The sequence below is a fragment of the Mixophyes fleayi genome, chromosome 5, assembly GCF_038048845.1.
Source record: "Mixophyes fleayi isolate aMixFle1 chromosome 5, aMixFle1.hap1, whole genome shotgun sequence".
Taxonomy (NCBI): domain Eukaryota; kingdom Metazoa; phylum Chordata; class Amphibia; order Anura; family Limnodynastidae; genus Mixophyes; species Mixophyes fleayi.
Genome location: NC_134406.1, coordinates 19,018,153 through 19,042,572, shown reverse-complemented (window position 1 = coordinate 19,042,572; position 24,420 = coordinate 19,018,153). Strand labels below are relative to the sequence as shown.

Sequence of the window (24,420 nt, the reverse complement as noted above, 5' to 3'; positions counted from 1 at the left end):
TCAACCACTAACACTATCTGATCTATTAATTAAGCTGCGATGAGCCAAAAATCTGGAGAAAAAAACAGCTCTGTTCTCCGGGGAATGGCCATCACAGCTCTGCTATCAAGTTATCAAAGGGGTTAAAGCAGGAGAAATCAAGGCTGTTCTTGAGTGACAGCCCTACAATCCACCTATTGTGTTTTACACTGTGATCTTATCATCAAGTGACCTTGCATCATAGTTGTCTTCAATAGTAGTAATCTTTCATTTCTTCTCCCAAGTCTTGGAGACAATTTCAAACCGGGTTGAAATTCGATTAAATTCCACCAGTTCTAGGGTTTTGAACATACTGGTGGTACAATATTCAATAAACAACGATTCGATTTTATGGTTCAAAATTTGTTATGCCCATTCACCGTCCATTGTTTGCGTTAGAAATGTTAAAAATAAAGTGGTAATAATAAACTTTTTTAACAGTTTTCTTTTATTCGAACAGCAAACATTCCTGTGTTTGAAATTTGAAGTTCAAATTTTGTTGCTCGCAATAGAAATGTGTCCATGTTCACATTAAGCTTTAATTTTTGAATCTACCTAAAGTTAAGGAAGTGTGCAGAGATTAACTCTTGTGTCCAGTCTGTGGCTCCTCCCACATCAGTTTTACACGTGTGTAAGTGCACGATCTTATTATCATCTATTCTAAGGGAGATAGGACTCTGGGTCTTTTGATCTTTCGCTACCATTCGCCTGTTGGTGGGGTTGGTCTACCGTTTATTGTACACTTCCATATACTTTCTCTCATCAGAATCTTCTTTAATCCTCCACGACCGCTAGTCCTCAATGGTCACATTTCATATTGCGAACTATGTGGAAACACCGTTGCTTGATGTAAAAGAGCTTCTAACACCATGAATATATTTATAAATGTCACAAGACGTCTTTCGATATTAAATCAGCTTGTATATTAGGGCTGTTGGCCCTTTAATCGTGTTTTACTAAACACGATAAACAAAAATAGAATTATTGGAGAAGATAAAAACTTAGATAGCTAAATATAACATCAGTTGCTTAGGGGCTCTTGTACAATACTGAAACAACTACATGGCATCTCATCAAATTCACACAGGAACAAGTTAAAGAAAACACTTTTCTGTTAAATTTTATGGACCATGAAGCTGAAATGGAAAGACGCTTACATTTCCATTACACCGTAGCAGACTTTCCTTAAGAATGTGTTTATAGATGTCTTTTTAAAAATTTAACTTTTCCTCCAGAAGCGTTGAGACCAGAGACTGCATACCCATAAGCGCTGTATGGGGCATCATGACCTTATTAGGTCAAAGGTCATGATGGGTCTGAAGGTGGACCGTGACTTTATTATAGTCATCTGAAGATGGGCCGTGACTTTATTATAGTCAGTGACTTTATTATAGTCACCTGAAGGTGGACTGTTACATTATTAAAGTCATCTGAAGGTGGGCCGTGACCTTATTATAGTCTTCTGAAGGTGGACCGTGACTTTATTATAGTCAGTGACTTTATTAGTCATCTGAAGATGGACCGTTACATTATTATAGTCATCTGAAGGTGGATCGTGACCTTATTATAGTCATCTGAAGGTAGACCGTGACTTTATTATAGTCAGTGACTTTATTATATTCATCTGAAGGTAGACCGTGACTTTATTATAGTCATCTGAAGGTGGACTATGACTTTATTATAGTTATCTGAAGGTGGACTGTGACCTTATTATAGTCATCTGAAGATGGGCCATGACTTTATTATAGCCAGTAACTTTATTATAGTCATCTGAAGGTGGACCGTGACCATATTATAGTCATCTGAAGGTGGACTATGACTTTATTATAGTCATCTGAAGGTGGACTGTGACCTTATTACAGTCATCTGAAGATGGGCCATGACTTTATTATAGCCAGTAACTTGATTATAGTCATCTGAAGGTGGACCGTGACCTTATTAGAGTCATCTGAAGATGGACCATGACTGTCACTCACCGGACCGTGAGTGCCTCTTCCCGGACATTTAGGAACCGTGGCCGTCCACCATCCTGAGGGTCTGCGCATGCGCAGCCCTTTTCTATACTTCAGTGTATACCCCTTTAACTTAATTGGCAGATCAGGCAACCTCCCTATATTAAGCACCTGTGGTCACTACCACGTTGCCTGATCTTGGAGTCTCATTCCTCATGAGTCTCTGAAGGTGTTCCTGTATTACTTGTGTATTCAGTGCTGCTGATTCCTGTGGTTTCCTAACCACTTCTATTTCTGTGGTTCCATACCACTTCTACCATCAACTGTATCATCATTACTGTTTGCTCATTGCTATCCGCTGCCTCCGTGCACTCCAGCTTTTACCTCACTCACCTGCTTCTCATCAAGACTGCCAGCTGACTACTATCCGCTGCCTCTGTGCACTACAGTCTCCTGCTTGCAACTTGCCTGTGTTCAACATCGTGACTGCCAGCTGGCTACTATCCGCTGCCTCTGTGCACTACAGTCTCCTGCTTGCAACTTGCCTGTGTTCAACATCGTGACTGCCAGCTGACTACTATCCGCTGCCTCTGTGCACTACAGTCTCCTGCTTGCAACTTGCCTGTGTTCAACATCGTGACTGCCAGCTGATTGCTATCCGCTGCCTCTGTGCACTACAGTCTCCTGCTTGCAACTCGCCTGTGTTCTACATCGTGACTGCCAGCTGATTACTGCCCGCTGCCTCTGTGCACTACACTCTCATCTCATCTTTGCTGTGACTTCCTCGAGACTGCCGCTTTTCATTACCATCTGCTACACTTCGTGATCTACAGCTCCTGCCCTGCGCTGCACTCCTGTTTCCCATCGCTGTTGGTTCCTGTGGTTGCTACTGGTTACCTCCGTGTGCCGCTGAGTCCTGTCGCTGTGGTCAGCGCTATCGTCCATCTCCTGCTGATTCACTCTCCACGCCTTCACGTGTTCCACTGGCCTCTACCCTCCTGTCAGCATTGGATTTGTATCTCTTCTACTACCCTCTGCTGGATCATCTCCATTCTCCTGGGTTTCCTATGAGTCCAGTTCCACGTGTTGCTGACTCCTGTGGATTCGTGTCCCTGTCGGTCTACTCACCTGTGCGCTGCACCTGCTAGACCGCTGCTTCTCCAGTCCAGGGACTTCCTATCCAGTCGGCCTCCAGCCGCTCAGGTACCGCTGCTATCCCATCTGACTGCTACTGCTGAACCACGGTATGCATACTTCTCATTGACTGTGCTGTGTATTGCATATCTTGCTGGACTGTGTTTGGTTCTCTCTGGAGTCTGCTATCCGCTGAGTCTATTGCCATCATTGACTGTGTTATCATTGTGCTGGACTACTTCAAGAGACTTTCTAGATTGCAGACCTGATCAGTCATTTACATATATATATACCTATATTGTGCATATTACTGTGGACCGTGTATAAGGTGCCTGTGTATATCCTGTGTTGCAGTCTTCCCCCGTGCACCTCCTCACATATATATGCAGTGGTACAACTTGCTGATGTCAGACCACTGATCCCTGTTTCCGGTATCACCTGTTCCATTATCCTCTCACATAGCAGTGGTACAACTTGCTACCGCAGACCACTGACTACCTGGATACCTCCACTTGGATTCCATTCCTTCACTCAGACAGCGGCACAACTTGCTACTCGCAGACCGCTGACTCTCATCACCTCCTTGTTTCTGTTGGACATTCCTCCTCACTATAGCAGTGGTACAACTTGCTATCGCAGACCACTGACTATCTTCACGTGTCCTTGTCCATACAGTTCCTTGTGTATCATTACCTCATTATTACCAGTGTTGCTAGTCATAGACTTTCCTGAGCATCTCATCGGTCATCATTTCATGTTCCGTGATCACCCAGCTACCAGAGTACCCTATTACCATCTACATTGCTCTGGTAAGCCTACCATCTGGTGATCCCTGGGTAAAGACTCCTAGTGCCCGTGACAGTAAGATCAGGCCATGACAGACCCAGATGTGGAACCTACCGCCAAAGAGATGCTGCAACATCTGGTTAGCCGTGTGGAGCAACAGGATGCCCGCCAACAGCTGTTACTTCAGTGTTATCAGTCATTAACCTCCCAAGGAACATCTGGACAGACTGTGACAGCTACTACTGAAGCTCCTGTGCTTTCCTCCGTTTCCCCATTGCCATCCCAGGTGTCTATAGCTTCCACGCTTCACCTGCCTACTCCGTCAAAGTACGATGGAGACCCCAAAACTTGTAGGGGTTTCCTTAACCAATGTTCAGTCCATTTTGAGCTCCAACCTCAAAATTTTTCTACCCATCGTTCCAGAGTGGCCTATCTTATCTCTTTGTTTTCAGGACAAGCCCTGGCTTGGGCCTCCCCTCTGTGGGAGAGGAACGATCCAATATTACAAGATAGTGCCAAATTCATTTCTACATTCCGAAGTGTGTTCGATGAACCAGGTCGTGTGACCTCCGCTGCTTCCAGCATCCTCCGTCTGCGACAAGGATCTCATACTGTAGGCCAGTACGTCATTCAATTTAGGATCTTAGCCTCTGAACTTCAGTGGAACACTGAAGCCCTAGTTGCCGCCTTCTGGCAGGGGCTTTCCGATAAAATTAAAGATGCACTGACTACCCAAGAGCTTCCTTCGTCACTTGAAGATTTGATCTCTCTATGCCATCGTGTTGATATGAGATTTCGTGAAAGAGAGGCTGAGAAAACGACTTCTGCTAAAGCACCTTTTCGCTCTAACCCTCAATTTCGTCCAGTGTCACCCGCTGTGATTCCCATGGAGATTGGACGTTCCAAGTTATCTTCTGAGGAGAGGAGACGAAGAGTCAAGAATAGACTCTGTATCTATTGTGCTGATTCCACTCATGTCCTCAGCTCCTGCCCTAAGAGATCGGGAAATGCCAGGCCCTAACTAGTTCTGGAGAGGTGAAGTTAGGGTCCCTGGAGTCCTCTCCATCGTCTATGAAATCTAAAGTCTGCGCTTTTGATGTGACTATTTCCTTTGCTACCAAGACCTTTGAGTCACAGGCATTGATTGATTCCGGAGCAGCAGGAAATTTTATTTCCAAATCGTTAGTTAATCAATGGTCTCTACCAATGATTACCTTAAAAACTCCCATTACTGTGACGGCTATCGATGGATCACGTCTCATCAACGGTCTCATCACCCAGAGTACGTCTCCAGTAACCCTTCAGATTGGTGCTCTGCATCATGAAGAGATATCGTTTTTAATTCTTCCTGTTACGACAAGTCCGATTGTCCTAGGCCTTCCATGGCTTCAGTGTCACTCTCCCCAGATTGACTGGCGCACCCCTCAAGTCACGTCTTGGGGGCTTGAATGTCACCATCATTGCCTTTCCCAAGTCATTCCTCTCAAGGTACAGCAAGCTTCCATTTCAGCTATTTCACCGGGACTCCCTCCTCAATATGCTTCATTTACCGATGTTTTTGATAAAGCTCAGTCTGAACGTCTTCCTCCTCATCGTTCTTGGGATTGTCCGATTGATCTTCTTCCTGGCAAGACTCCTCCCAGAGGCCGGGTCTATCCACTCTCGTTACCTGAAACTCAAGCTACATCTGAATATATACGGGAGAACCTCCAGCGTGGGTTCATTCGACCTTCCACCTCGCCCGCTGGAGCTGGGTTCTTCTTTGTCAAAAAGAAGGATGGATCATTACGCCCTTGTATAGATTTTCGTGGACTCAATGCCATTACTATCAAGAACCGGTATCCCATTCCGTTGATCACTGAGCTATTTGACCGCATCAAGGGAGCCCGTATTTTTACTAAGTTGGATCTTCGTGGTGCTTACAATTTAATCAGAATCCGTTCCGGTGACGAATGGAAGACGGCGTTTAACACCAGAGACGGGCATTACGAATATCTGGTAATGCCTTTCGGGCTATGTAATGCCCCCGCTGTTTTTCAGGGCTTCATTAATGAGATTTTTCGGGACTTATTATATGTATGTGTCGTCGTCTACCTGGACGACATATTGATTTTTTCACAGGACCTGCCTTCTCACCACCAACATGTGGCAGAAGTCCTCTCCAGGCTACGGAAAAATTCATTGTTCTGTAAATTAGAAAAATGTTCATTCGAATTACCCCAGATTCCATTCTTGGGGTATATTGTTTCCGGAGTTGGTCTGAAGATGGATCCTGACAAAGTAAATGCTGTACTACATTGGCCCCAGCCAACTACTCTTCGTGCCATCCAGCGTTTTTTAGGTTTTGCCAATTACTATAGACGCTTCATTCAAGATTTTTCTTCCATTGCATCTCCTATTGTGGCCCTGACTCGTAAAGGGGCTAATCCTAAGCAATGGTCTACTGAGGCTATTCAAGCCTTTCAAACATTAAAAGAGTCCTTCTCTTCGGCTCCAATCCTTCGTCAGCCTGATGTGACACTCCCTTTTTTCCTAGAAGTAGATGCCTCTAATGTGGGCTTAGGAGCTATTCTCTCCCAACGCTCGGAACAGCAAAAATTCCACCCTTGTGCCTTCTATTCTCGGGGTCTCCTACCCGCAGAGAAGAATTATACCATCGGAGACAAGGAATTACTGGCTATCAAAGCCGCATTAGAGGAATGGAGATACTTGTTGGAGGGAGCTCGCCATCCGGTGACGATCTTCACGGATCATAAGAACTTGTCATATCTCCAGTCTGCCCAATGCTTGAACCCTCGTCAAGCAAGATGGTCTCTTTTCTTTTCCCGTTTTGAATTAATAATTACCTTCAAACCAGCTGCCAAGAACAAAAAAGCTGATGCCTTATCTAGAGCCTTTGCTACGTCCTCTGATATAGAAGAGGTTTCCAACCATACCATTCTAGACCCCAAATGTATCTCACTGGCTGCTTCATCCACCAAAACGCTACCATTTGGGAAGACCCTCGTGCCTTCTACTCTAAGGAGGAAAATCCTTTCGTGGTTCCATGCCTCTCGTTTTTCTGGACACGCCGGTGAACACAAGACTTTTGAGATCCTCTCTCGAAGTTACTGGTGGCCTTCAATGAGGAGAGACGTCAAAGAGTTCATTGCTTCCTGTGAATTATGTTCGCAATTCAAATCCTCCCGCAGAACCCCAGCAGGGTTGCTGCGACCACTACCCATTCCGTCCAAACCATGGACCCATATTAGTATGGATTTCGTTACTGACTTACCACCTAGTAAGAACCATAACACTATTTGGGTGGTAGTGGACAGATTTTCGAAGATGGCTCATTTCATCCCTCTGTCTGGTTTGCCTTCCTCGTCTATCCTGGCTGAACATTTCATTAAAGAGATCTTCCGTATCCATGGATGTCCATCTGAGATTGTGTCTGATAGAGGAGTACAATTCGTGTCCAGATTCTGGCGAGCCCTTTGTAAAACCTTGGGCATACGATTAGCACTCTCATCTTCTTACCATCCACAATCCAATGGACAAACCGAACGTGTCAATCAAGATCTTGAGACTTTTATAAGGATATTTTCATCAGCCAATCAAGACAACTGGGTAGAGTTACTCCCTTGGGCTGAGTTCGCCCATAACAACATGTACCATGAGTCATCATCCAAAACTCCATTCTTTGTGGTTTACGGTCACCATCCGTCTTTTCCGGAATTTCCTGCCCTCCCGCCCACCCAAGTTCCTGCGGTGGAGACTGTTTGTCAGACCTTTAAAAATATCTGGTCTCAGGTTAGAACCTGTTTAAAGAAGACATCTGTCAAATATAAATCTTTCGCTGATAAGAAGAGGCGGGCTATTCCACCACTAAAAATTGGAGATCGTGTCTGGTTATCCACAAAAAATATTCGTTTGAAGGTTCCATCCATGAAATTCGCCCCTCGTTTTATTGGTCCATATAGGATCATTCAAGTTATCAATCAGTATGTGTGAAACTCCTTCTTCCTAAGAGTCTTCGGATTTCTAATGCCTTCCATGTATCTTTGCTCAAACCTCTTATTATCAACCGTTTTTCAACTCCTCCCTCAGCTCCGCAGCCAGTTCAAGTCCATCAGGAGGAGGATTTTGAGATTACCGAGGTACTAGATGCAAAAATTTCGCGAGGAGTCCTCCACTTCCTCGTTCATTGGAAGGGCTTTGGTCCTGAGGAGCGCTCTTGGATCAAAGCTGAAGATCTTAATGCTCCTGCCCTTTTGAAGAAGTTTTACTCCAAGAATCCGGACAAGCCCGGTTCCAGGCGTTCTGTGCCCACCTTTAAAAGGGGGGGTACTGTCACTCACCGGACCGTGAGTGCCTCTTCCCGGACATTTAGGAACCGTGGCCGTCCACCATCCTGAGGGTCTGCGCATGCGCAGCCCTTTTCTATACTTCAGTGTATACCCCTTTAACTTAATTGGCAGATCAGGCAACCTCCCTATATTAAGCACCTGTGGTCACTACCACGTTGCCTGATCTTGGAGTCTCATTCCTCATGAGTCTCTGAAGGTGTTCCTGTATTACTTGTGTATTCAGTGCTGCTGATTCCTGTGGTTTCCTAACCACTTCTATTTCTGTGGTTCCATACCACTTCTACCATCAACTGTATCATCATTACTGTTTGCTCATTGCTATCCGCTGCCTCCGTGCACTCCAGCTTTTACCTCACTCACCTGCTTCTCATCAAGACTGCCAGCTGACTACTATCCGCTGCCTCTGTGCACTACAGTCTCCTGCTTGCAACTTGCCTGTGTTCAACATCGTGACTGCCAGCTGGCTACTATCCGCTGCCTCTGTGCACTACAGTCTCCTGCTTGCAACTTGCCTGTGTTCAACATCGTGACTGCCAGCTGACTACTATCCGCTGCCTCTGTGCACTACAGTCTCCTGCTTGCAACTTGCCTGTGTTCAACATCGTGACTGCCAGCTGATTGCTATCCGCTGCCTCTGTGCACTACAGTCTCCTGCTTGCAACTCGCCTGTGTTCTACATCGTGACTGCCAGCTGATTACTGCCCGCTGCCTCTGTGCACTACACTCTCATCTCATCTTTGCTGTGACTTCCTCGAGACTGCCGCTTTTCATTACCATCTGCTACACTTCGTGATCTACAGCTCCTGCCCTGCGCTGCACTCCTGTTTCCCATCGCTGTTGGTTCCTGTGGTTGCTACTGGTTACCTCCGTGTGCCGCTGAGTCCTGTCGCTGTGGTCAGCGCTATCGTCCATCTCCTGCTGATTCACTCTCCACGCCTTCACGTGTTCCACTGGCCTCTACCCTCCTGTCAGCATTGGATTTGTATCTCTTCTACTACCCTCTGCTGGATCATCTCCATTCTCCTGGGTTTCCTATGAGTCCAGTTCCACGTGTTGCTGACTCCTGTGGATTCGTGTCCCTGTCGGTCTACTCACCTGTGCGCTGCACCTGCTAGACCGCTGCTTCTCCAGTCCAGGGACTTCCTATCCAGTCGGCCTCCAGCCGCTCAGGTACCGCTGCTATCCCATCTGACTGCTACTGCTGAACCACGGTATGCATACTTCTCATTGACTGTGCTGTGTATTGCATATCTTGCTGGACTGTGTTTGGTTCTCTCTGGAGTCTGCTATCCGCTGAGTCTATTGCCATCATTGACTGTGTTATCATTGTGCTGGACTACTTCAAGAGACTTTCTAGATTGCAGACCTGATCAGTCATTTACATATATATATACCTATATTGTGCATATTACTGTGGACCGTGTATAAGGTGCCTGTGTATATCCTGTGTTGCAGTCTTCCCCCGTGCACCTCCTCACATATATATGCAGTGGTACAACTTGCTGATGTCAGACCACTGATCCCTGTTTCCGGTATCACCTGTTCCATTATCCTCTCACATAGCAGTGGTACAACTTGCTACCGCAGACCACTGACTACCTGGATACCTCCACTTGGATTCCATTCCTTCACTCAGACAGCGGCACAACTTGCTACTCGCAGACCGCTGACTCTCATCACCTCCTTGTTTCTGTTGGACATTCCTCCTCACTATAGCAGTGGTACAACTTGCTATCGCAGACCACTGACTATCTTCACGTGTCCTTGTCCATACAGTTCCTTGTGTATCATTACCTCATTATTACCAGTGTTGCTAGTCATAGACTTTCCTGAGCATCTCATCGGTCATCATTTCATGTTCCGTGATCACCCAGCTACCAGAGTACCCTATTACCATCTACATTGCTCTGGTAAGCCTACCATCTGGTGATCCCTGGGTAAAGACTCCTAGTGCCCGTGACAATGACCTTATTTTAGTCAATGACTTTAATATAGTCATCTGAAGGTGGACCGTGACTTTATTATAGGCAGTGACTTTATTATAGACATCTGAAGGTGGGCCGTGACTTTAATACAGTCATCTGAAGATGGAGCGTGACTTTATTACAGTTATCTGAAGATGGACCATGACTTTATTACAGTCATCTGAAGGTGGACCGTGACTTTATTATAGTCAACTGAAGATGGACCGTGACTTTATTATAGTCATCTGAAGGTGGACCATTGTATAACTGTTTTAAATAGCCCCAGACCACATATATTTTCACAAACTACTAAATAAATAAATAATACACATTCGGTTACGCAGTCCTAATTATAGACATCTGAAGGTGGACCGTGACTTTATTATAGTCATCTGAAGATGGCCCGTGACTTTATTATAGTCATAGGAAGATGGACTGTGACTTTATTATAGTCATCTGGAGGTGGACCATGACTTTATTATAGTCATCCGGAGGTGGACTGTGACTTCATTATAGTCATCTGAAGGTGGACCGTGACTTTATTTTAGTCATTTGAAGGTGGACCATGACTTTATTATAGTCATCTGAATGTGGACCGTGACTATAATATAGGCAGTAACTTTATTATAGTTATCTGGTAGAAGGACCGTTACATTATTATAGTCATCTGAAGGTGGACCATGACTTTATTATAGTCATCTGAAGGTGGACCATTGTATAACTGTTTTAAATATCCCCAGACCCCATATATTTTCAAAAACTATTAAATAAGATACACATTTGGCTACACAGACCTTATTATAGACATCTGAAGGTGGACCGTGACTTTATTATAGTCATCTGGAGGTGGACCATGACTTTATTATAGTCATCCGGAGGTGGACTGTGACTTCATTATAGTCATCTGAAGGTGGACCGTGACTTTATTTTAGTCATTTGAAGGTGGACCATGACTTTATTATAGTCATCTGAATGTGGACCGTGACTATAATATAGGCAGTAACTTTATTATAGTTATCTGGTAGAAGGACCGTTACATTATTATAGTCATCTGAAGGTGGACCATGACTTTATTATAGTCATCTGAAGGTGGACCATTGTATAACTGTTTTAAATATCCCCAGACCCCATATATTTTCAAAAACTATTAAATAAGATACACATTTGGCTACACAGACCTTATTATAGACATCTGAAGGTGGACCGTGACTTTATTATAGTCATATGAAGATGGACTGTCATCTGGAGGTGGACCGTGACGTTATTATAGTCATCTGAAGGTGGACCGTGACTTTATTATAGTCATCTGATGGTGGACCATTGTATAACTGTTTTAAATATCCCCAGACCCCATATATTTTCACAAACTACTAAATAAGATACACATTCGGCTACGCAGGCCCTTCTCTGTATGATGACTCCATCTGGAAATATTTTGCACAACTGATGCCTAATTATGCAAGGATTATACAGAACAACGCTAATTTATAAAGTCCTTTTATCTCTTTACTGCCTTCCTCAATCCCAGCCTCAGTTCCAGCTGAGCCTGAAGGGTGACTGTCATGGGGTTAGAATTGCTATTTATGCAGTCATGTGACACGAGCAGGGGTATTAGTCTGCCTGTTAATGTGCAGAGATTTCTCTAAAGGTTCCATGTATGGACAGTGAAGTAAGCTCCACTATAACCTGTGACCCTTCTCTGATGATACAAGTAGCTACAGCTTGTACATCTTTTTGCCCATGGTAGCTAACACCTAGGGCGAAAGGTAATACAAGATATTTTAATCTGCTGGGAGGTACAGAGGGATGACAGAAGAGGAGATTGAGGAAATATTGGCACAGATGGCAAATGCCTGACAAAAATAATAAAAAATTCTTATTTTTAGACTTGGTCTGCGCACTGAGAATTTACCGTGGAACAAATACTCTGGTCCACTCATTTACGCTTTGCAACAACGTGGCGCATGGTAATAGTGTGAGCCCTCAGCATTGACACTTACCTGCTTGCAGCTTTCCCACGGTGTCATACGCTGCGTGCAGAGGTTCCTCTTTGAAATTGCGGAATTTTACCAATTCAACTGATGCAACTTTCCCACTAAGTTTTAAATCAAACACTTCACAATGACCTGGCGGGAACGGATCAATCTTCGGACATGAGGTCATTGAATGCTTTAAATGTACAAGACCTAGAACAAGGAAAAGAAAAAAGTTATATGCTGTATCAACATAGCTTAATTTTCATATGATTTGCTCCAAGATCATTTATTTAATAACTTGGTGTATAACAGACATATGTTGTAATGTATTAAAAAAAAAAGCAAAAATAAACAATAATAGGTCTGGTTAATTTTATGAATTAAAGCAAATGTCTTGTTTATATGGGTTATGGGGCAATTGTGGCAAAGGTAATGAGAATGTAAATAACATTAGGGAGACCTTGAAATACCCAAAGCATTGACCTAAAGAGCCACCGTGTAACTGACATCTTCTGCAATCTAGTGCAAAATGCTACATAAAGACCTAAAAACAATATTGTAAAGTAAACACGATCATAATCAATTTTAGAATCACCTTTAGATTGTAAGTGTTGCCCCATTTACCTTTTGCTTCAGAGCAAACAGCCAGAAACCCATCATCAGTGAGGAGCTTGAAGAGTGGTCTGATCCCATAAGAGTCTCTTCCCAAAAAGACCTTCCTATTGGCTGTGTCCAGAAGGATGAAAGAGAAGACTCCGTCTAGTAAGGCGGCCGTCTGCTCTATTCCGTGTTTACTGTAGAGGTGGAGAATGACTTCCCCATCAACTAAGGTCTGGTAGTCAAACCCAAAATGTTTCTGCAGCTGTCAAACAAATAAAAAATCAATACTGATTAAGGTGTCAATGATGAACTATTTATTTTAGGAGTTTATAATATTATCTATTTATTTAGGAATGCATTTATTCATCATCATCATCATCATCATCATCATCATCATCATCATCACCACCACCATCATAATCATTCTAATCATCATCATCATCACCACCACCATCATCACCACCACCACCATCATCACCACCATCATCATCATCACCACCACCATCATAATCACCACCACCATCATCATCACCACCAACATCATAATCATCATCATCACCACCACCACCATAATCATTCTAATCATCATCATCACCACCACCATCATCCTCAACACCATCGTCATCATCACCACCACCATCATCATCATCATCATCACCACAATCATAATCATTCTAATCATCATCATCACCACCACCATCATCAACACCATCATCATCATCATCATCACCACAATCATAATCATTCTAATCATCATCATCACCATCACCATTATCACCACCATCATCATCATCACCACCATCATCAACAACACCATCATCATCATCACCACCACCATCATAATCATTCTAATCATCATCATCACCACCATCATCATCATCACCACCATCATCATCATAACCACCACCATCATCATCACCACCACCACCATAACCATTCTAATCATCATCTGCACCATCCTCATCATCACCGCCATCATCATCACCAACACCACCATCATCATCACCACCATCATCAACACCACCATCATCACCATGACCATCATCATCATAATCACCATCATTATCATCATCATCACCACCATCATCTTCATCATCATAATCACCACCATCAACATTATCATCATCACCACCACCATTATCAGCACCATCATCATCATCATTATCACCATCATCATAGTCACCACCACCATCATCGACATCATAATCACAACCATCAACATCATCATTATCACCACCATGACCATAATCATCACCATCACCATCATAATCATCACCACCATCATCATAATCATCACCACCATCATCATCATCATAATCACCACCACCATCATCGACACCATCCTCAAAATCACCACCATCATCATAATCATCACCACTATATATAATTATACAAACAGTCAGAGCAAAACTTCAAGAAAAAACAGTACCTGTTTGTAATTGTAAATCTCCCCATTGTAGCAAAGCCATAAATAAGGGAACTTCTTGACCCGAAGGGGTTGCATACCGTACAACTGGTCCACAATAGCCAGTCGGTGGAAGCTGAAACAGCAGTTGGTGAAGCCGTTGACATTTTCAAACCGAAATGCGTCGGGTCCCCGGTGTGCAATTTTCATTGCGCTGAGGCACTGCACGGAGAGGCATTCATCACTGCCAAACAGGGCCCAGATACCACACATCCTGAGCGCTTACTTTCTGCAGATATAGGAAACACGGGGGAAGAAATATTTTTAAGAGAATGAAATACACAGAGGAGCGCAACGTTAGTTTCAATCAAATTTCAGTTTCAGGGCAAATGGGGTAATTTAATAAAACGCTACAATCCTGCCCCACACAAAGCAAATGCTATTCTGTGACATCATGCTGCGCCCATTATTGCGCTGTTGCCTGATTTCACTGGCTAGCATGCCGCTTAGGGGGGTATTCAATTGTTAGCACGTTTTTTTTCACCACTGCGTAAAAAAAAAAAAACTCCTGCAGGTTTTTGACAGCAATAGCGACCGTTTTGAGTTAGCGCAGCCGGAAAACTCGTGCAATTCAATTGAAAAAGAGGGAACGCTGCCCCCGCCCGTTAAACATTGTGTTTGCGAGTTTTTAGGGGAGTGAAGGGGAGTTTTAACACAGTCATGTATAACACAAAAAAAAGGTTATGCATACATATTCATACATTAGATTGCATTACACATTGATAATATCTTCATTACAGTACTTTCTTTAGCATATTTTTTAATTGAACTATTTTTTAACCATACAATCATCTATACCATGTCAAAACACATTACTACATTTATATTTGTACCAAAAACATACATAAATACAATTAATTAGTGATTTTATTTTATTTATTTATTTTATTTATTTTTATTTCATTTTTTTTTCACAAGAAAATCAACTTACACAAGTTAGTCATTAGTGGTAAACATAAGTTTAACAATTTTTTCCACACATTTACATGATTTTAAATACTTTTCAGAAGTTTTTTATTTTTAACACACCCCAAGGAGGTGCGAGATAAAATAGCATATGTTACTGTTTTACCCGCCGTGTTAAAGACAATTGAATAGCTTTTAACGCGCCTGCCTCTCGCACACCCTATACTTTCAATAGACCTTCTACTGGAGCGCGAGAGGACCGTTTGATGAAAAAAAAAGTAGTGTTAAAAATGGAATTGAATTGCGGGTAAAGTTAACCCACTCGAAAATTATAAAAAACAGCGTTAAAATGACTTAACGCGGCCAAAAAAAAAACTCGCTGACAATTGACCTTAGTGCATCTAGATGGTGGTGACTGTGTGTGGGCATAATTTTCTTCCTTCTAGGATAGTGTGTTCTTTCTTCCTTACAGGTAAATGATTTACTCTTTCACCTCATACAATAACTTCAGCATTTGTTTTTGCAGGAGAGATATTTAAATGAGCTGGGAGGAGACTAATGTCGGACTGTCAATGAGACCGGGCCTGGATATGTGAAAAAGGTCTCACAGATATTAGGGCAACGTGACTCCAGGGGCAACACTCAGCTCACTTCAATTTTTTTATTAATTTAAATTTATAAATGTATATTAATTATTCATTGCATACTATTAATATTTAACCATGGGCTGAACTATATCCATTTATTTATTTTACATAAGTGAGGTACCCCACTGGGTGATTCCAGGTAAAAGCCTTAAAACACTCACTGGATTAACGATTATGCTGCTTTGCAAGAATTATATAAAGCATAGTTAGTTTTAAATTATCATTTTTAAGTTTATGAAATGTCTCCCTAAATTCGACAATCGGTCTATCAAGTAAAGTGTCAAATATTGTGACTGACTAAAAATAGCATTACATTTTATGAGAAAGAAAATAAAATAAACATTCATTTTGTAATGATTTTTGGTGTTTTTATTTTAAAACTTAATTGTAAGGAAGTTTATTTTTGTAAGTACAGTCATGGCCAAAAGTTTTGAGAATGACACAAGTATTGGTTTTCAAAAAGTTTGCTACTTCATTGTTTTTAGACCTTTTTGTCAGATGTTGCTATGGTATACTGACGTAACATTACAAGCATTTCATAAGTGTCAAAGGCTTTTATTAACAATTACATTAAGAAAAAAAGTCAATATTTGCAGTGTTGACCCTTCTTTGTGGGTTTTTGTTTGTCCACCCGCCTCTTGAGGATTGACCACAACATCTCAATGGGATTAAGGTCTGGGGAGTTTCCTGGCCATTGACCCAAAATTTCGATGTTTTGATCCCTGAACCACTTAGTTATCACTTTTACCTTATGGCAAGGTGCTCCATCATGCTGTAAAAGGCATTGTTCATCACCAGACTGTTCTTGGGTGTTTGGGAGAAGTTGCTCTTGGAGGATGTTTTGGTACCATTCTTTACTCATCTCTGTGTTCTTAGGCAAAATTGTGAGTGAGCCCTCTCCCTTGGCTGAGAAGCAACCCCGCACATAAATGGTCTCAGGATGCTTTACTGTTGACATGACACAGGACTGATGGTAGCGTTCACCTTTCCTTCTCCGGACAAGCGTTTTTCCAGATGCCCCAAACAATCTGAAAGGGGATTCCTCAGAGAAAATGACTTTACCCCAGTCCTCAGCAGTCCAATCCCTGTACCTTTTGCAGAATATGAGTCTGACCCTGATGGTTTCCTGGAGAGAAGTGACGTCTTTACTGGCCTTCTTGACACCAGGCCATCCTCCAAAAGTCCTCGCCTCACTGTGCATGCAGATGCACTCACACCTGCCTGCTGAGATTCCTGAGCAAGCTCTGCACTGGTGGTGCCCCGATCCTGCAGCTGAATCAAAATTAGGAGACGGTCCTGGAGAATGTTGGACGTTCTTGGGCGCCCTGAAGCCTTCTTCACAACTATTGAACCCCTCTCCTTGAAGTTCTTGACGATCCGATAAATGGTGGATTTAGGTGCAATCTCACTAGCACCAATATCCTTGCCTGTGAAGCCTTTTTTGTGCAAAGCAATGATGACTGCATGTGTTTCCTTGCAGGCAACTATGGTTAACAGAAGAAGAACAATGATTTCCAGCACCACCCTCCTATTAAAGCTTCCAGTCTGTTATTGTAACTCAATCAGCATGACAGAGTGATCTCCAGCCTTGTCCTCGTCAACACCCTCACCTGTGTTAATGAGAGAATCACTGACCTGATCTCAGCTGGTCCTTATGTGGCAGGGCAAATGCAGTGGAAATGTTGTTTTGGGGATAAGGTTCATTGTCATGGCAGAGAGCGACTTTGAAATTAATTGCAATTCATTTGATCACTCTTCATAACATTCTGGAGTATATGCAAATTGCCATCATAAAAAACTGAGGCAGCAGACTGTGAAAAATAGTATTTATGTCAGTCTCAAAACTTTTGGCCATGACTGTAGTAGTTTTATTTTGAAGCTACAAAGTTGTTAATGGCAGTTATTCAGTTTTCATGTTTACAATTTTTCTTTCATTCTATTATTTATATTATTTATCTGGTGTTATACGGAGTCTTTTAAAGCCATGACAATTTTTGCAAACTTACATGTGCTTTGGCGTTGGTGATGCTAAACTGATAAAAACAAGTTTTATCGTTTATAGAACATGAAGCTCACTTAACATCACTTTAAATGTCGTCAACTGTATTGAACATTCTTTTACTGGCAGTTTTATAAAACATTACTGAAAGACAGCATTCTATACCGACACATAAATCTGTTATAAAAAAAAGTTAAATTAATAGCAGCATCTGGAAGAGAGGGGGATACAGAGAAGGTAAGAAGGCGATTTACAAAATTAGAGCATCTCAAAATCATTAGTGTTGTATTTCCACATGTAACAGTCAGGACAGTTTGAAAATTATACTGACACCAATTTCCTGAGTACTGATGAAAGCAGTACTACATTTTCACTGACTGTCATTACATTTCCTGATGTTTGGTAACCCGGCCTCACAGCACTGGGGTCATGAGTTTGATTGAACAACTGAAATTACTACAAATGTCAAAATTGTAAAGAGTTGGCATTAAAGATCCCGTAACAAGTCCTGCATGATTAATGGAGGTATGGGTAATGAAAATATTGGCAAGGAGTATGCAGAAAGTTTAGGCCACTATAATGTACTGAACAAATAGTGAACACGTTCCTATGAAATGTTTGTTTTATAGGCTCTGAGAAGGACTTTGTCTAAATGGACTGAGGTCATATAGTGTTTGTCCTCGGCTCATACAGGGAGTCAGAGGACAATGGATCTATGTGAAAGGTAAAAAATAAGTGTTATTATAGGATATTTTTACCACTGCTACAAAATTTTATGACCTGTGAATATACAATTATATGTAAGCACAGGGTTTTAAATTTAAGATGGCAGCCGTTGCAAAAGTTGTCAATCTGCTTAATCTGATGGGCGACCTCTGCGAGGTGACAGAGGTTAAATGCGCATTCAGGGATAGATTTCTCAAACTTTCAAAAAAGGAAAAGTGGAGATGTTGCCAATAGCAACCAATTAGATTCTAGCTGTCATTTTGTAGTATGTACTAGATAAATGATAGCTAGCATATGATTGGTTGCTATAGGCAACACCTCCATTTTTCATTTATAGAAGGCATATACCCCACTGCCTAGGTTCTGCCAACGTACTTACTACATGCCAGTGGACCCTAACTCAGGCTGCTAAGGGGAACAAATGAAGGGAAAAGGTACAGGTTGCTCCCGGCAACCTGTACAATTTTCAGATCGACAGCATGTCCACCAACAACACACATCCAATGGGAGCGAGCGGAGAAGCTGCGTATCGCGCAAGAGGTCGGGCGACCTACGGATCAGGCAACGCTAGACCCCAGGTGATCTTTCACGCCTGGGAGTTATTGAGGATATTCCACACGAACCTGAATTTTCAGTTTTGGATGGAATTATCCTCTGTTTGGGATCAGTGTTGGACTGGGGCATGAAGGGTGCACTGGGTATACCAACAGTAGCGGTCCACATAATAGTATGCGAGGTTCTGAAGGGGGCATGGCCAGCCAGTACAGGGGGCGGGATTAGCACTTAACAACCACGCTTAAGGAGTGGCGCCAGATACACATTACAGCTATACATAAACAGCCTCATATAGAGTTAGCAGTAAATCCATCTGGAGGGGTCAAATTTGTACCCTGGAAAAACCATGTTTTGCTGCAGGGGGGAGGGCGCCCACCAGCTCAACTCTTAATCGCAGTGTATTTTGTGCTACATGAAAATGCAGACACAGAAAAAAAACGCTTTGTCTGGCCAACATGGTTTGCTCATAACTCAAAGAGTCCCAAAGTGTTTAAAAAAAAAATATGATGTCTTTTTTCTCTTTTACTGATTTATCTACACTTTTTATTACAAGAATTAAAAATATTGAGCTGTTTAACATCCTGAAAGTACAAGTGATCTGAAGATTATTACTGTAGCTGTGCTAGAGACCTGCAGAACATTCCCCTCGCACCTATATTTTAACAGGTACAGATTCTGCGGTGCATGTGATCTAGGAAATATGCATTTTATCTCTTCCTGAAAAGCTTCATTTTTTTAAAGTGACGTATTAGTTGTGAAAACATTTTTGTTGTTTTCTCACTGTACAGAGTATTATGAGGATTTCCCCTTTCATTTTTCTTGGGGAGAAAAGTAGCTGTCTTTCTTATGCCCTTTATTTCAGGCTTATCAGGAGGAACACTGGTGAGCAGCCATGAGGCTGCAGCAGACTTATACCTCGTTCACACTGCCTCAAAAATCTGGGTTATTGCCGGGGCAAGCGCAGACGACCCGGCAAGTGTGAACGGGTCCAGCAGAATGCACCTGGGTCGGATGACCCGGGAATTAGACCCTGTTTTTTTGGCTCCTCTTGTGATTTTTTTTTTTTAACTTTTCAATAGGTTTCGGTGAGGCCCGGGGTAAAAAACTCGGGTCTCACCATTCAAACTGGAGGCTACCCGGGTCAGACACAGGAATAACCCTCCATTGCCATGGAGACCCGGGCAGACCCGTGTTCAGTGTGAACACGGTCTACCCGGGAATTTCCCGGGATGTCCTGCACTGTCACCCGACAATATCCCGGATTCATAAACCCAGGATATTGCCAGGGCGGCAGTGTGACAGTGGTATTAGGGACCTATTTATAAAAGGGAAACCCCTTTCTCCTGGGAAAACGGATGTTTTCACTATGAGTTACAGCTTTTCCTGATCTATCAAAGGGTTACAGCAGGAAAAAAGTTTTGCCGGATTTCTCCGGTGAAAGTTTCCCAGCGCAAAGCAATGAGATGGCGGGTGGCGTTATCAGCCAATAATCATTGAAAAAAATATTTTATTTCTTTAAATAAAGCATTTTTTCAAACCAGAATGTCAGACAATTATTTATTAATTTTTAAAATACTTTCTTACATTTTTTTTTTAATTATTATGTTTTTAACAATTGGATCTGGAAGCCCAAGGAGTGCATGCGTGATCAGACAAGCCAAGTCAGGTCCCCTGATTACATCTCAAGAGATCAAGAGATGCGAATCCTGCCATTCAGAAGGAGTGCCCAAAAAACAAATCACTCTCAGACCACACCGGGTTGTATTGTTGTGGCCAGTAGATGACACACACAGCCCAATCAATAGTGATCAGCCAGATTTACAGGCAAACACAAAATTAATCTGAACAGACACGATCAAACCATTTACACACGCTTATTTGGGGAATACCCAGCGATATTGCCGCATATGTAGGTAGCCTCATATTGGCATCTGCCATCGGACATGGGAGACCAGCTACATATCAGGTACCCGGTGTTTGCGCTGCCTCCTCACCAGCCTCTAGAACGCAGCCCATTACCAGTGTAACCTCTGGTCAGTTGAATGACAAGTATTGTGAAAATGTAATAACTAACCATAAATACACTTTATATTCTGGTCTATACTCACAGCATACCTATGTTTAGTTTTCTGACTAGGCAGCTTGTTGGTATCTGATTCCATAAAGCTGCCAAGTGTTAATTCTAGAGCTACATGTTCTATAAGTATAGAAGATTGTATAGTATGTCATTCTTCCATGTGAGATATTAAACAATAAAAACACTGAAAATAAAGAAATATATATATATATATATATATATATATATATATATATATATATATTTGTGCTCTAATATAATAAAACTATGCTTAGTTTTTAAATTTTTCAATATTTGTCCTTGAAAGAAAACTTGAGAGGCCGGAAGAGGTGATAAAATATAGAGTAAAGAATTTAAAATTTTCAATGTCAGGAAATGAAAATATATGTAATATTACTGGGGGTAGTAAGGCCTTCTAGTACCTATATACATTATTGTGATGCTTACGCCCCCTCCCCAACCTATTTGCAGCACTGACTATCTTTATCTTTAGAGAAGTACTGTGCAAGCTATTCCGAGGTGGGATTCATCTGTATAGAGAGAAAACTGAAATCATGAAAGCTATGGATTTAAGAGCATCTGAGAAAAAGACAGCAGCTGGACAACCATGATCTAGAGAATGCTTGGAGAAACTGTAGCTCTCCAGTCTCTGTGGAACTACAAATCTCAGCATGCACTGCCAATCTCAGCACTCCCTGCCAGCTAGCAGCTACCCAGCTGTTGAGAACTACAAGTCTCAGCACTCCCTGCCAGCCAGCAGCTCCCCAGCTGTTGAGAACTACAAGTCTCAGCACTCCCTGCCAGCTAGCAGCTCCCCAGCTGTTGAGAACTACAAGTCTCAGCACTCCCTGCCAGCCAGCAGCTCCCCAGCTGTTGAGAACTACAAGTCTCAGCACTCCCTGCCAGCTAGCAGCTCCCCAGCTGTTGAGAACTACAAGTCTCAGCACTCCCTGCCAGCCAGCAGCTCCCCAGCTGTTGAGAACTAAATGCAGCACGGGAGTGCTACCTGTGCTCTAGACTGTGTATGTGATGCTATGAATATTGCACAAGATCTAGCTACACCTGCGTGCTCCCGTTGAGAACTACAAGTCTCAGCATGCCAGTTATACAGTATGCAAGTTATTATGCAAGTTATACATTTTCTCAGCACACTTTATATATATACAAAATATATTTCTACATTAATCTGCATCTAGATGGGACATCTGTGACATATGTCACCACACTGCACTCACTACACGGACTCTATAGAGCAGCAGCTGGGAGATGCCCCTAATACACATCATACTATGAAGAGTGAGTTACCCGGACTGGTACGTGCGCCCCCGGCACTGTATTCTCTGCAGCGGGCAGTGAGCAGCTGGCAGCCGGCTGTGTAGATGCTGCACCCTGTAAGAATCTCTCCCATTGAGTGCGAGGCAGAGGCGCTGATTGGGCAGAGAATCCGCCTCTGCTTATTGGTTTATTCTCATTATACTTTCACTTCTCTCCCAGGAAAGACCCCCCCTTCTCCTTAAATCTATATACCAGGCTCCCATAGTCACTTACATAGTGAGGGGCCTCAGCTGATTGTAGTATCTGGATGTATAATTACTGTCTGTTACTCTGGGTATTATGAAGCTTGTTACATAGAGTTCCAAAAATCAGTTCCAAAGCTTCAAGGAAAAGTTCTTATATTATTTATTGCAATAACTGGAACGTTCTTTCGTTTTAATTTGGTACTTTCCAACTTGTATTATTTCCAGGCTGTCATGTGCATATAGATTGCATAAGATCTGAACTTTATACACTGGGGCTATATAGATTATTATACAAAGCTGTGCAATATAATAGTTGGTTATGGGACAGATATGGGGGAGAGAATTGTGGGTTTGGGTGGGGGGGTTGGATAGATGTAAATGAAACACTGTCAGTTATAGGCAACCTGATACAAATCAGGGCCCGATATATTTTAAAAGGGGCCGCACATTACACTTACTCTCATTAATAAGTTATAAGAATAAATGTAATGAAAGAAGGAAACACCCATCTGTAATAACATATCGGCAGGAATTTTAGATAAGAGTTAAAAGTTAAACAGCAGCAAGGATCTGGGGGCCACAGGTAATGGCTTAGAGGGCCGCAAGTGGCCCTAGGGCCATCTGTTGCCCATCACTGCTCTAAGTAGTAGATGTTTAGGCAGTAAACAATTTAGCAATAGTGCGAACTACAGGAGACATTTTAGGTCATGTATGAAATATCTTTATCCCATCGAAAGATGAGATTGTATGACCAGACCTTTCACAAAAGTCAACAAAGTTTCCGCTATGGAACAGTCTTAATGAAATGGTCAACTGCAAATCACACAGTGTTTTTCCCTTAATTTACTTGATGTTTGGGGTGTGTTTAGACCTTTCCCTAATTTTGCACCATTTTTTCCTGGTTCCACGAAAACTGTAAAATGCATGTTTAACGGTATATAATTGATATTATATTATCATAAACAAGTGATGCTTATACTGATATAATATTTGTTATAATCAGTGATTCAGAAGTGCTAACCACTACACCACCGTGCTGCCCCATACCCCAATAAGATGAGGCCACACCTCCCTCATGTATACGCAGCGGTGCTTCGAGATGACATGCGCACACTGTCAGTATAAGGGACATCTACATGTTGGGAAGAATGCACTTCTGGTATTAGAAGTCACATCGGGGATCCGTGACCTATATAAAAACACTCTGCCTGCAACCTTATGCCTTTAAATGGTCACTGAACTCTGCAGTGACTTATGATATCTTTATAATTTACGGTGTGGGCTACAGCCCATATTATAATTATTGCCGTCGAATTGTAAAGTGGCGCAGGTAAAGTGGCGCAGTGCTCTGTAGCGCCGGGCGGTGGGAAAAACATGAAACAGACACATACAATACAGACAAAATAAATGTAAACGTGAAAATAAAGGATAGGGAGGGCCCTGAGCTTACATTCTAGTCAGATATAATAATTTCATAGTAAACAGCCAAATTAACACTTTGAGGCAGATTCAATTCCCCGCATTCTTCTTTAGAACAACGCCGGTCATGCACTATTAATGTTACTACGGTAACAATGCGCAGCCTGGGATGTACTAAAGAACAACACAGGGAATTGAATCTGCCCCTTTGGGTTGATTTGGCCATTTACCCCGGTAACGCTGTGCCCCTTTCTCTGAGAGATGTTACTCTTTCATGTACTTTAGATTCTGCGCTTTTGCCCACATTACAGTACAATTACATGTGAC

At 42.4% G+C, this 24,420-nt stretch overlaps 1 protein-coding gene across 1 annotated transcript in view; it reads right to left on the bottom strand.

The window, feature by feature from the left end:
- Nucleotides 1-22,568, bottom strand: part of ASNS (asparagine synthetase (glutamine-hydrolyzing)) — a 43,320-nt gene extending 20,752 nt beyond the window's left edge. The window contains exons 1-4 of the mRNA XM_075211760.1: nucleotides 22,460-22,568; nucleotides 14,209-14,473; nucleotides 12,804-13,041; nucleotides 12,204-12,389 (exon numbers count right to left, since the gene is read on the bottom strand). Of these exons, the coding sequence (XP_075067861.1) occupies nucleotides 12,204-12,389; nucleotides 12,804-13,041; nucleotides 14,209-14,457 (673 nt within the window). The 5' untranslated portion in view covers nucleotides 14,458-14,473; nucleotides 22,460-22,568. The remainder of the gene's footprint in view (nucleotides 1-12,203; nucleotides 12,390-12,803; nucleotides 13,042-14,208; nucleotides 14,474-22,459) is intronic.
- Between the last annotated feature and the right edge of the window lie 1,852 nt (nucleotides 22,569-24,420).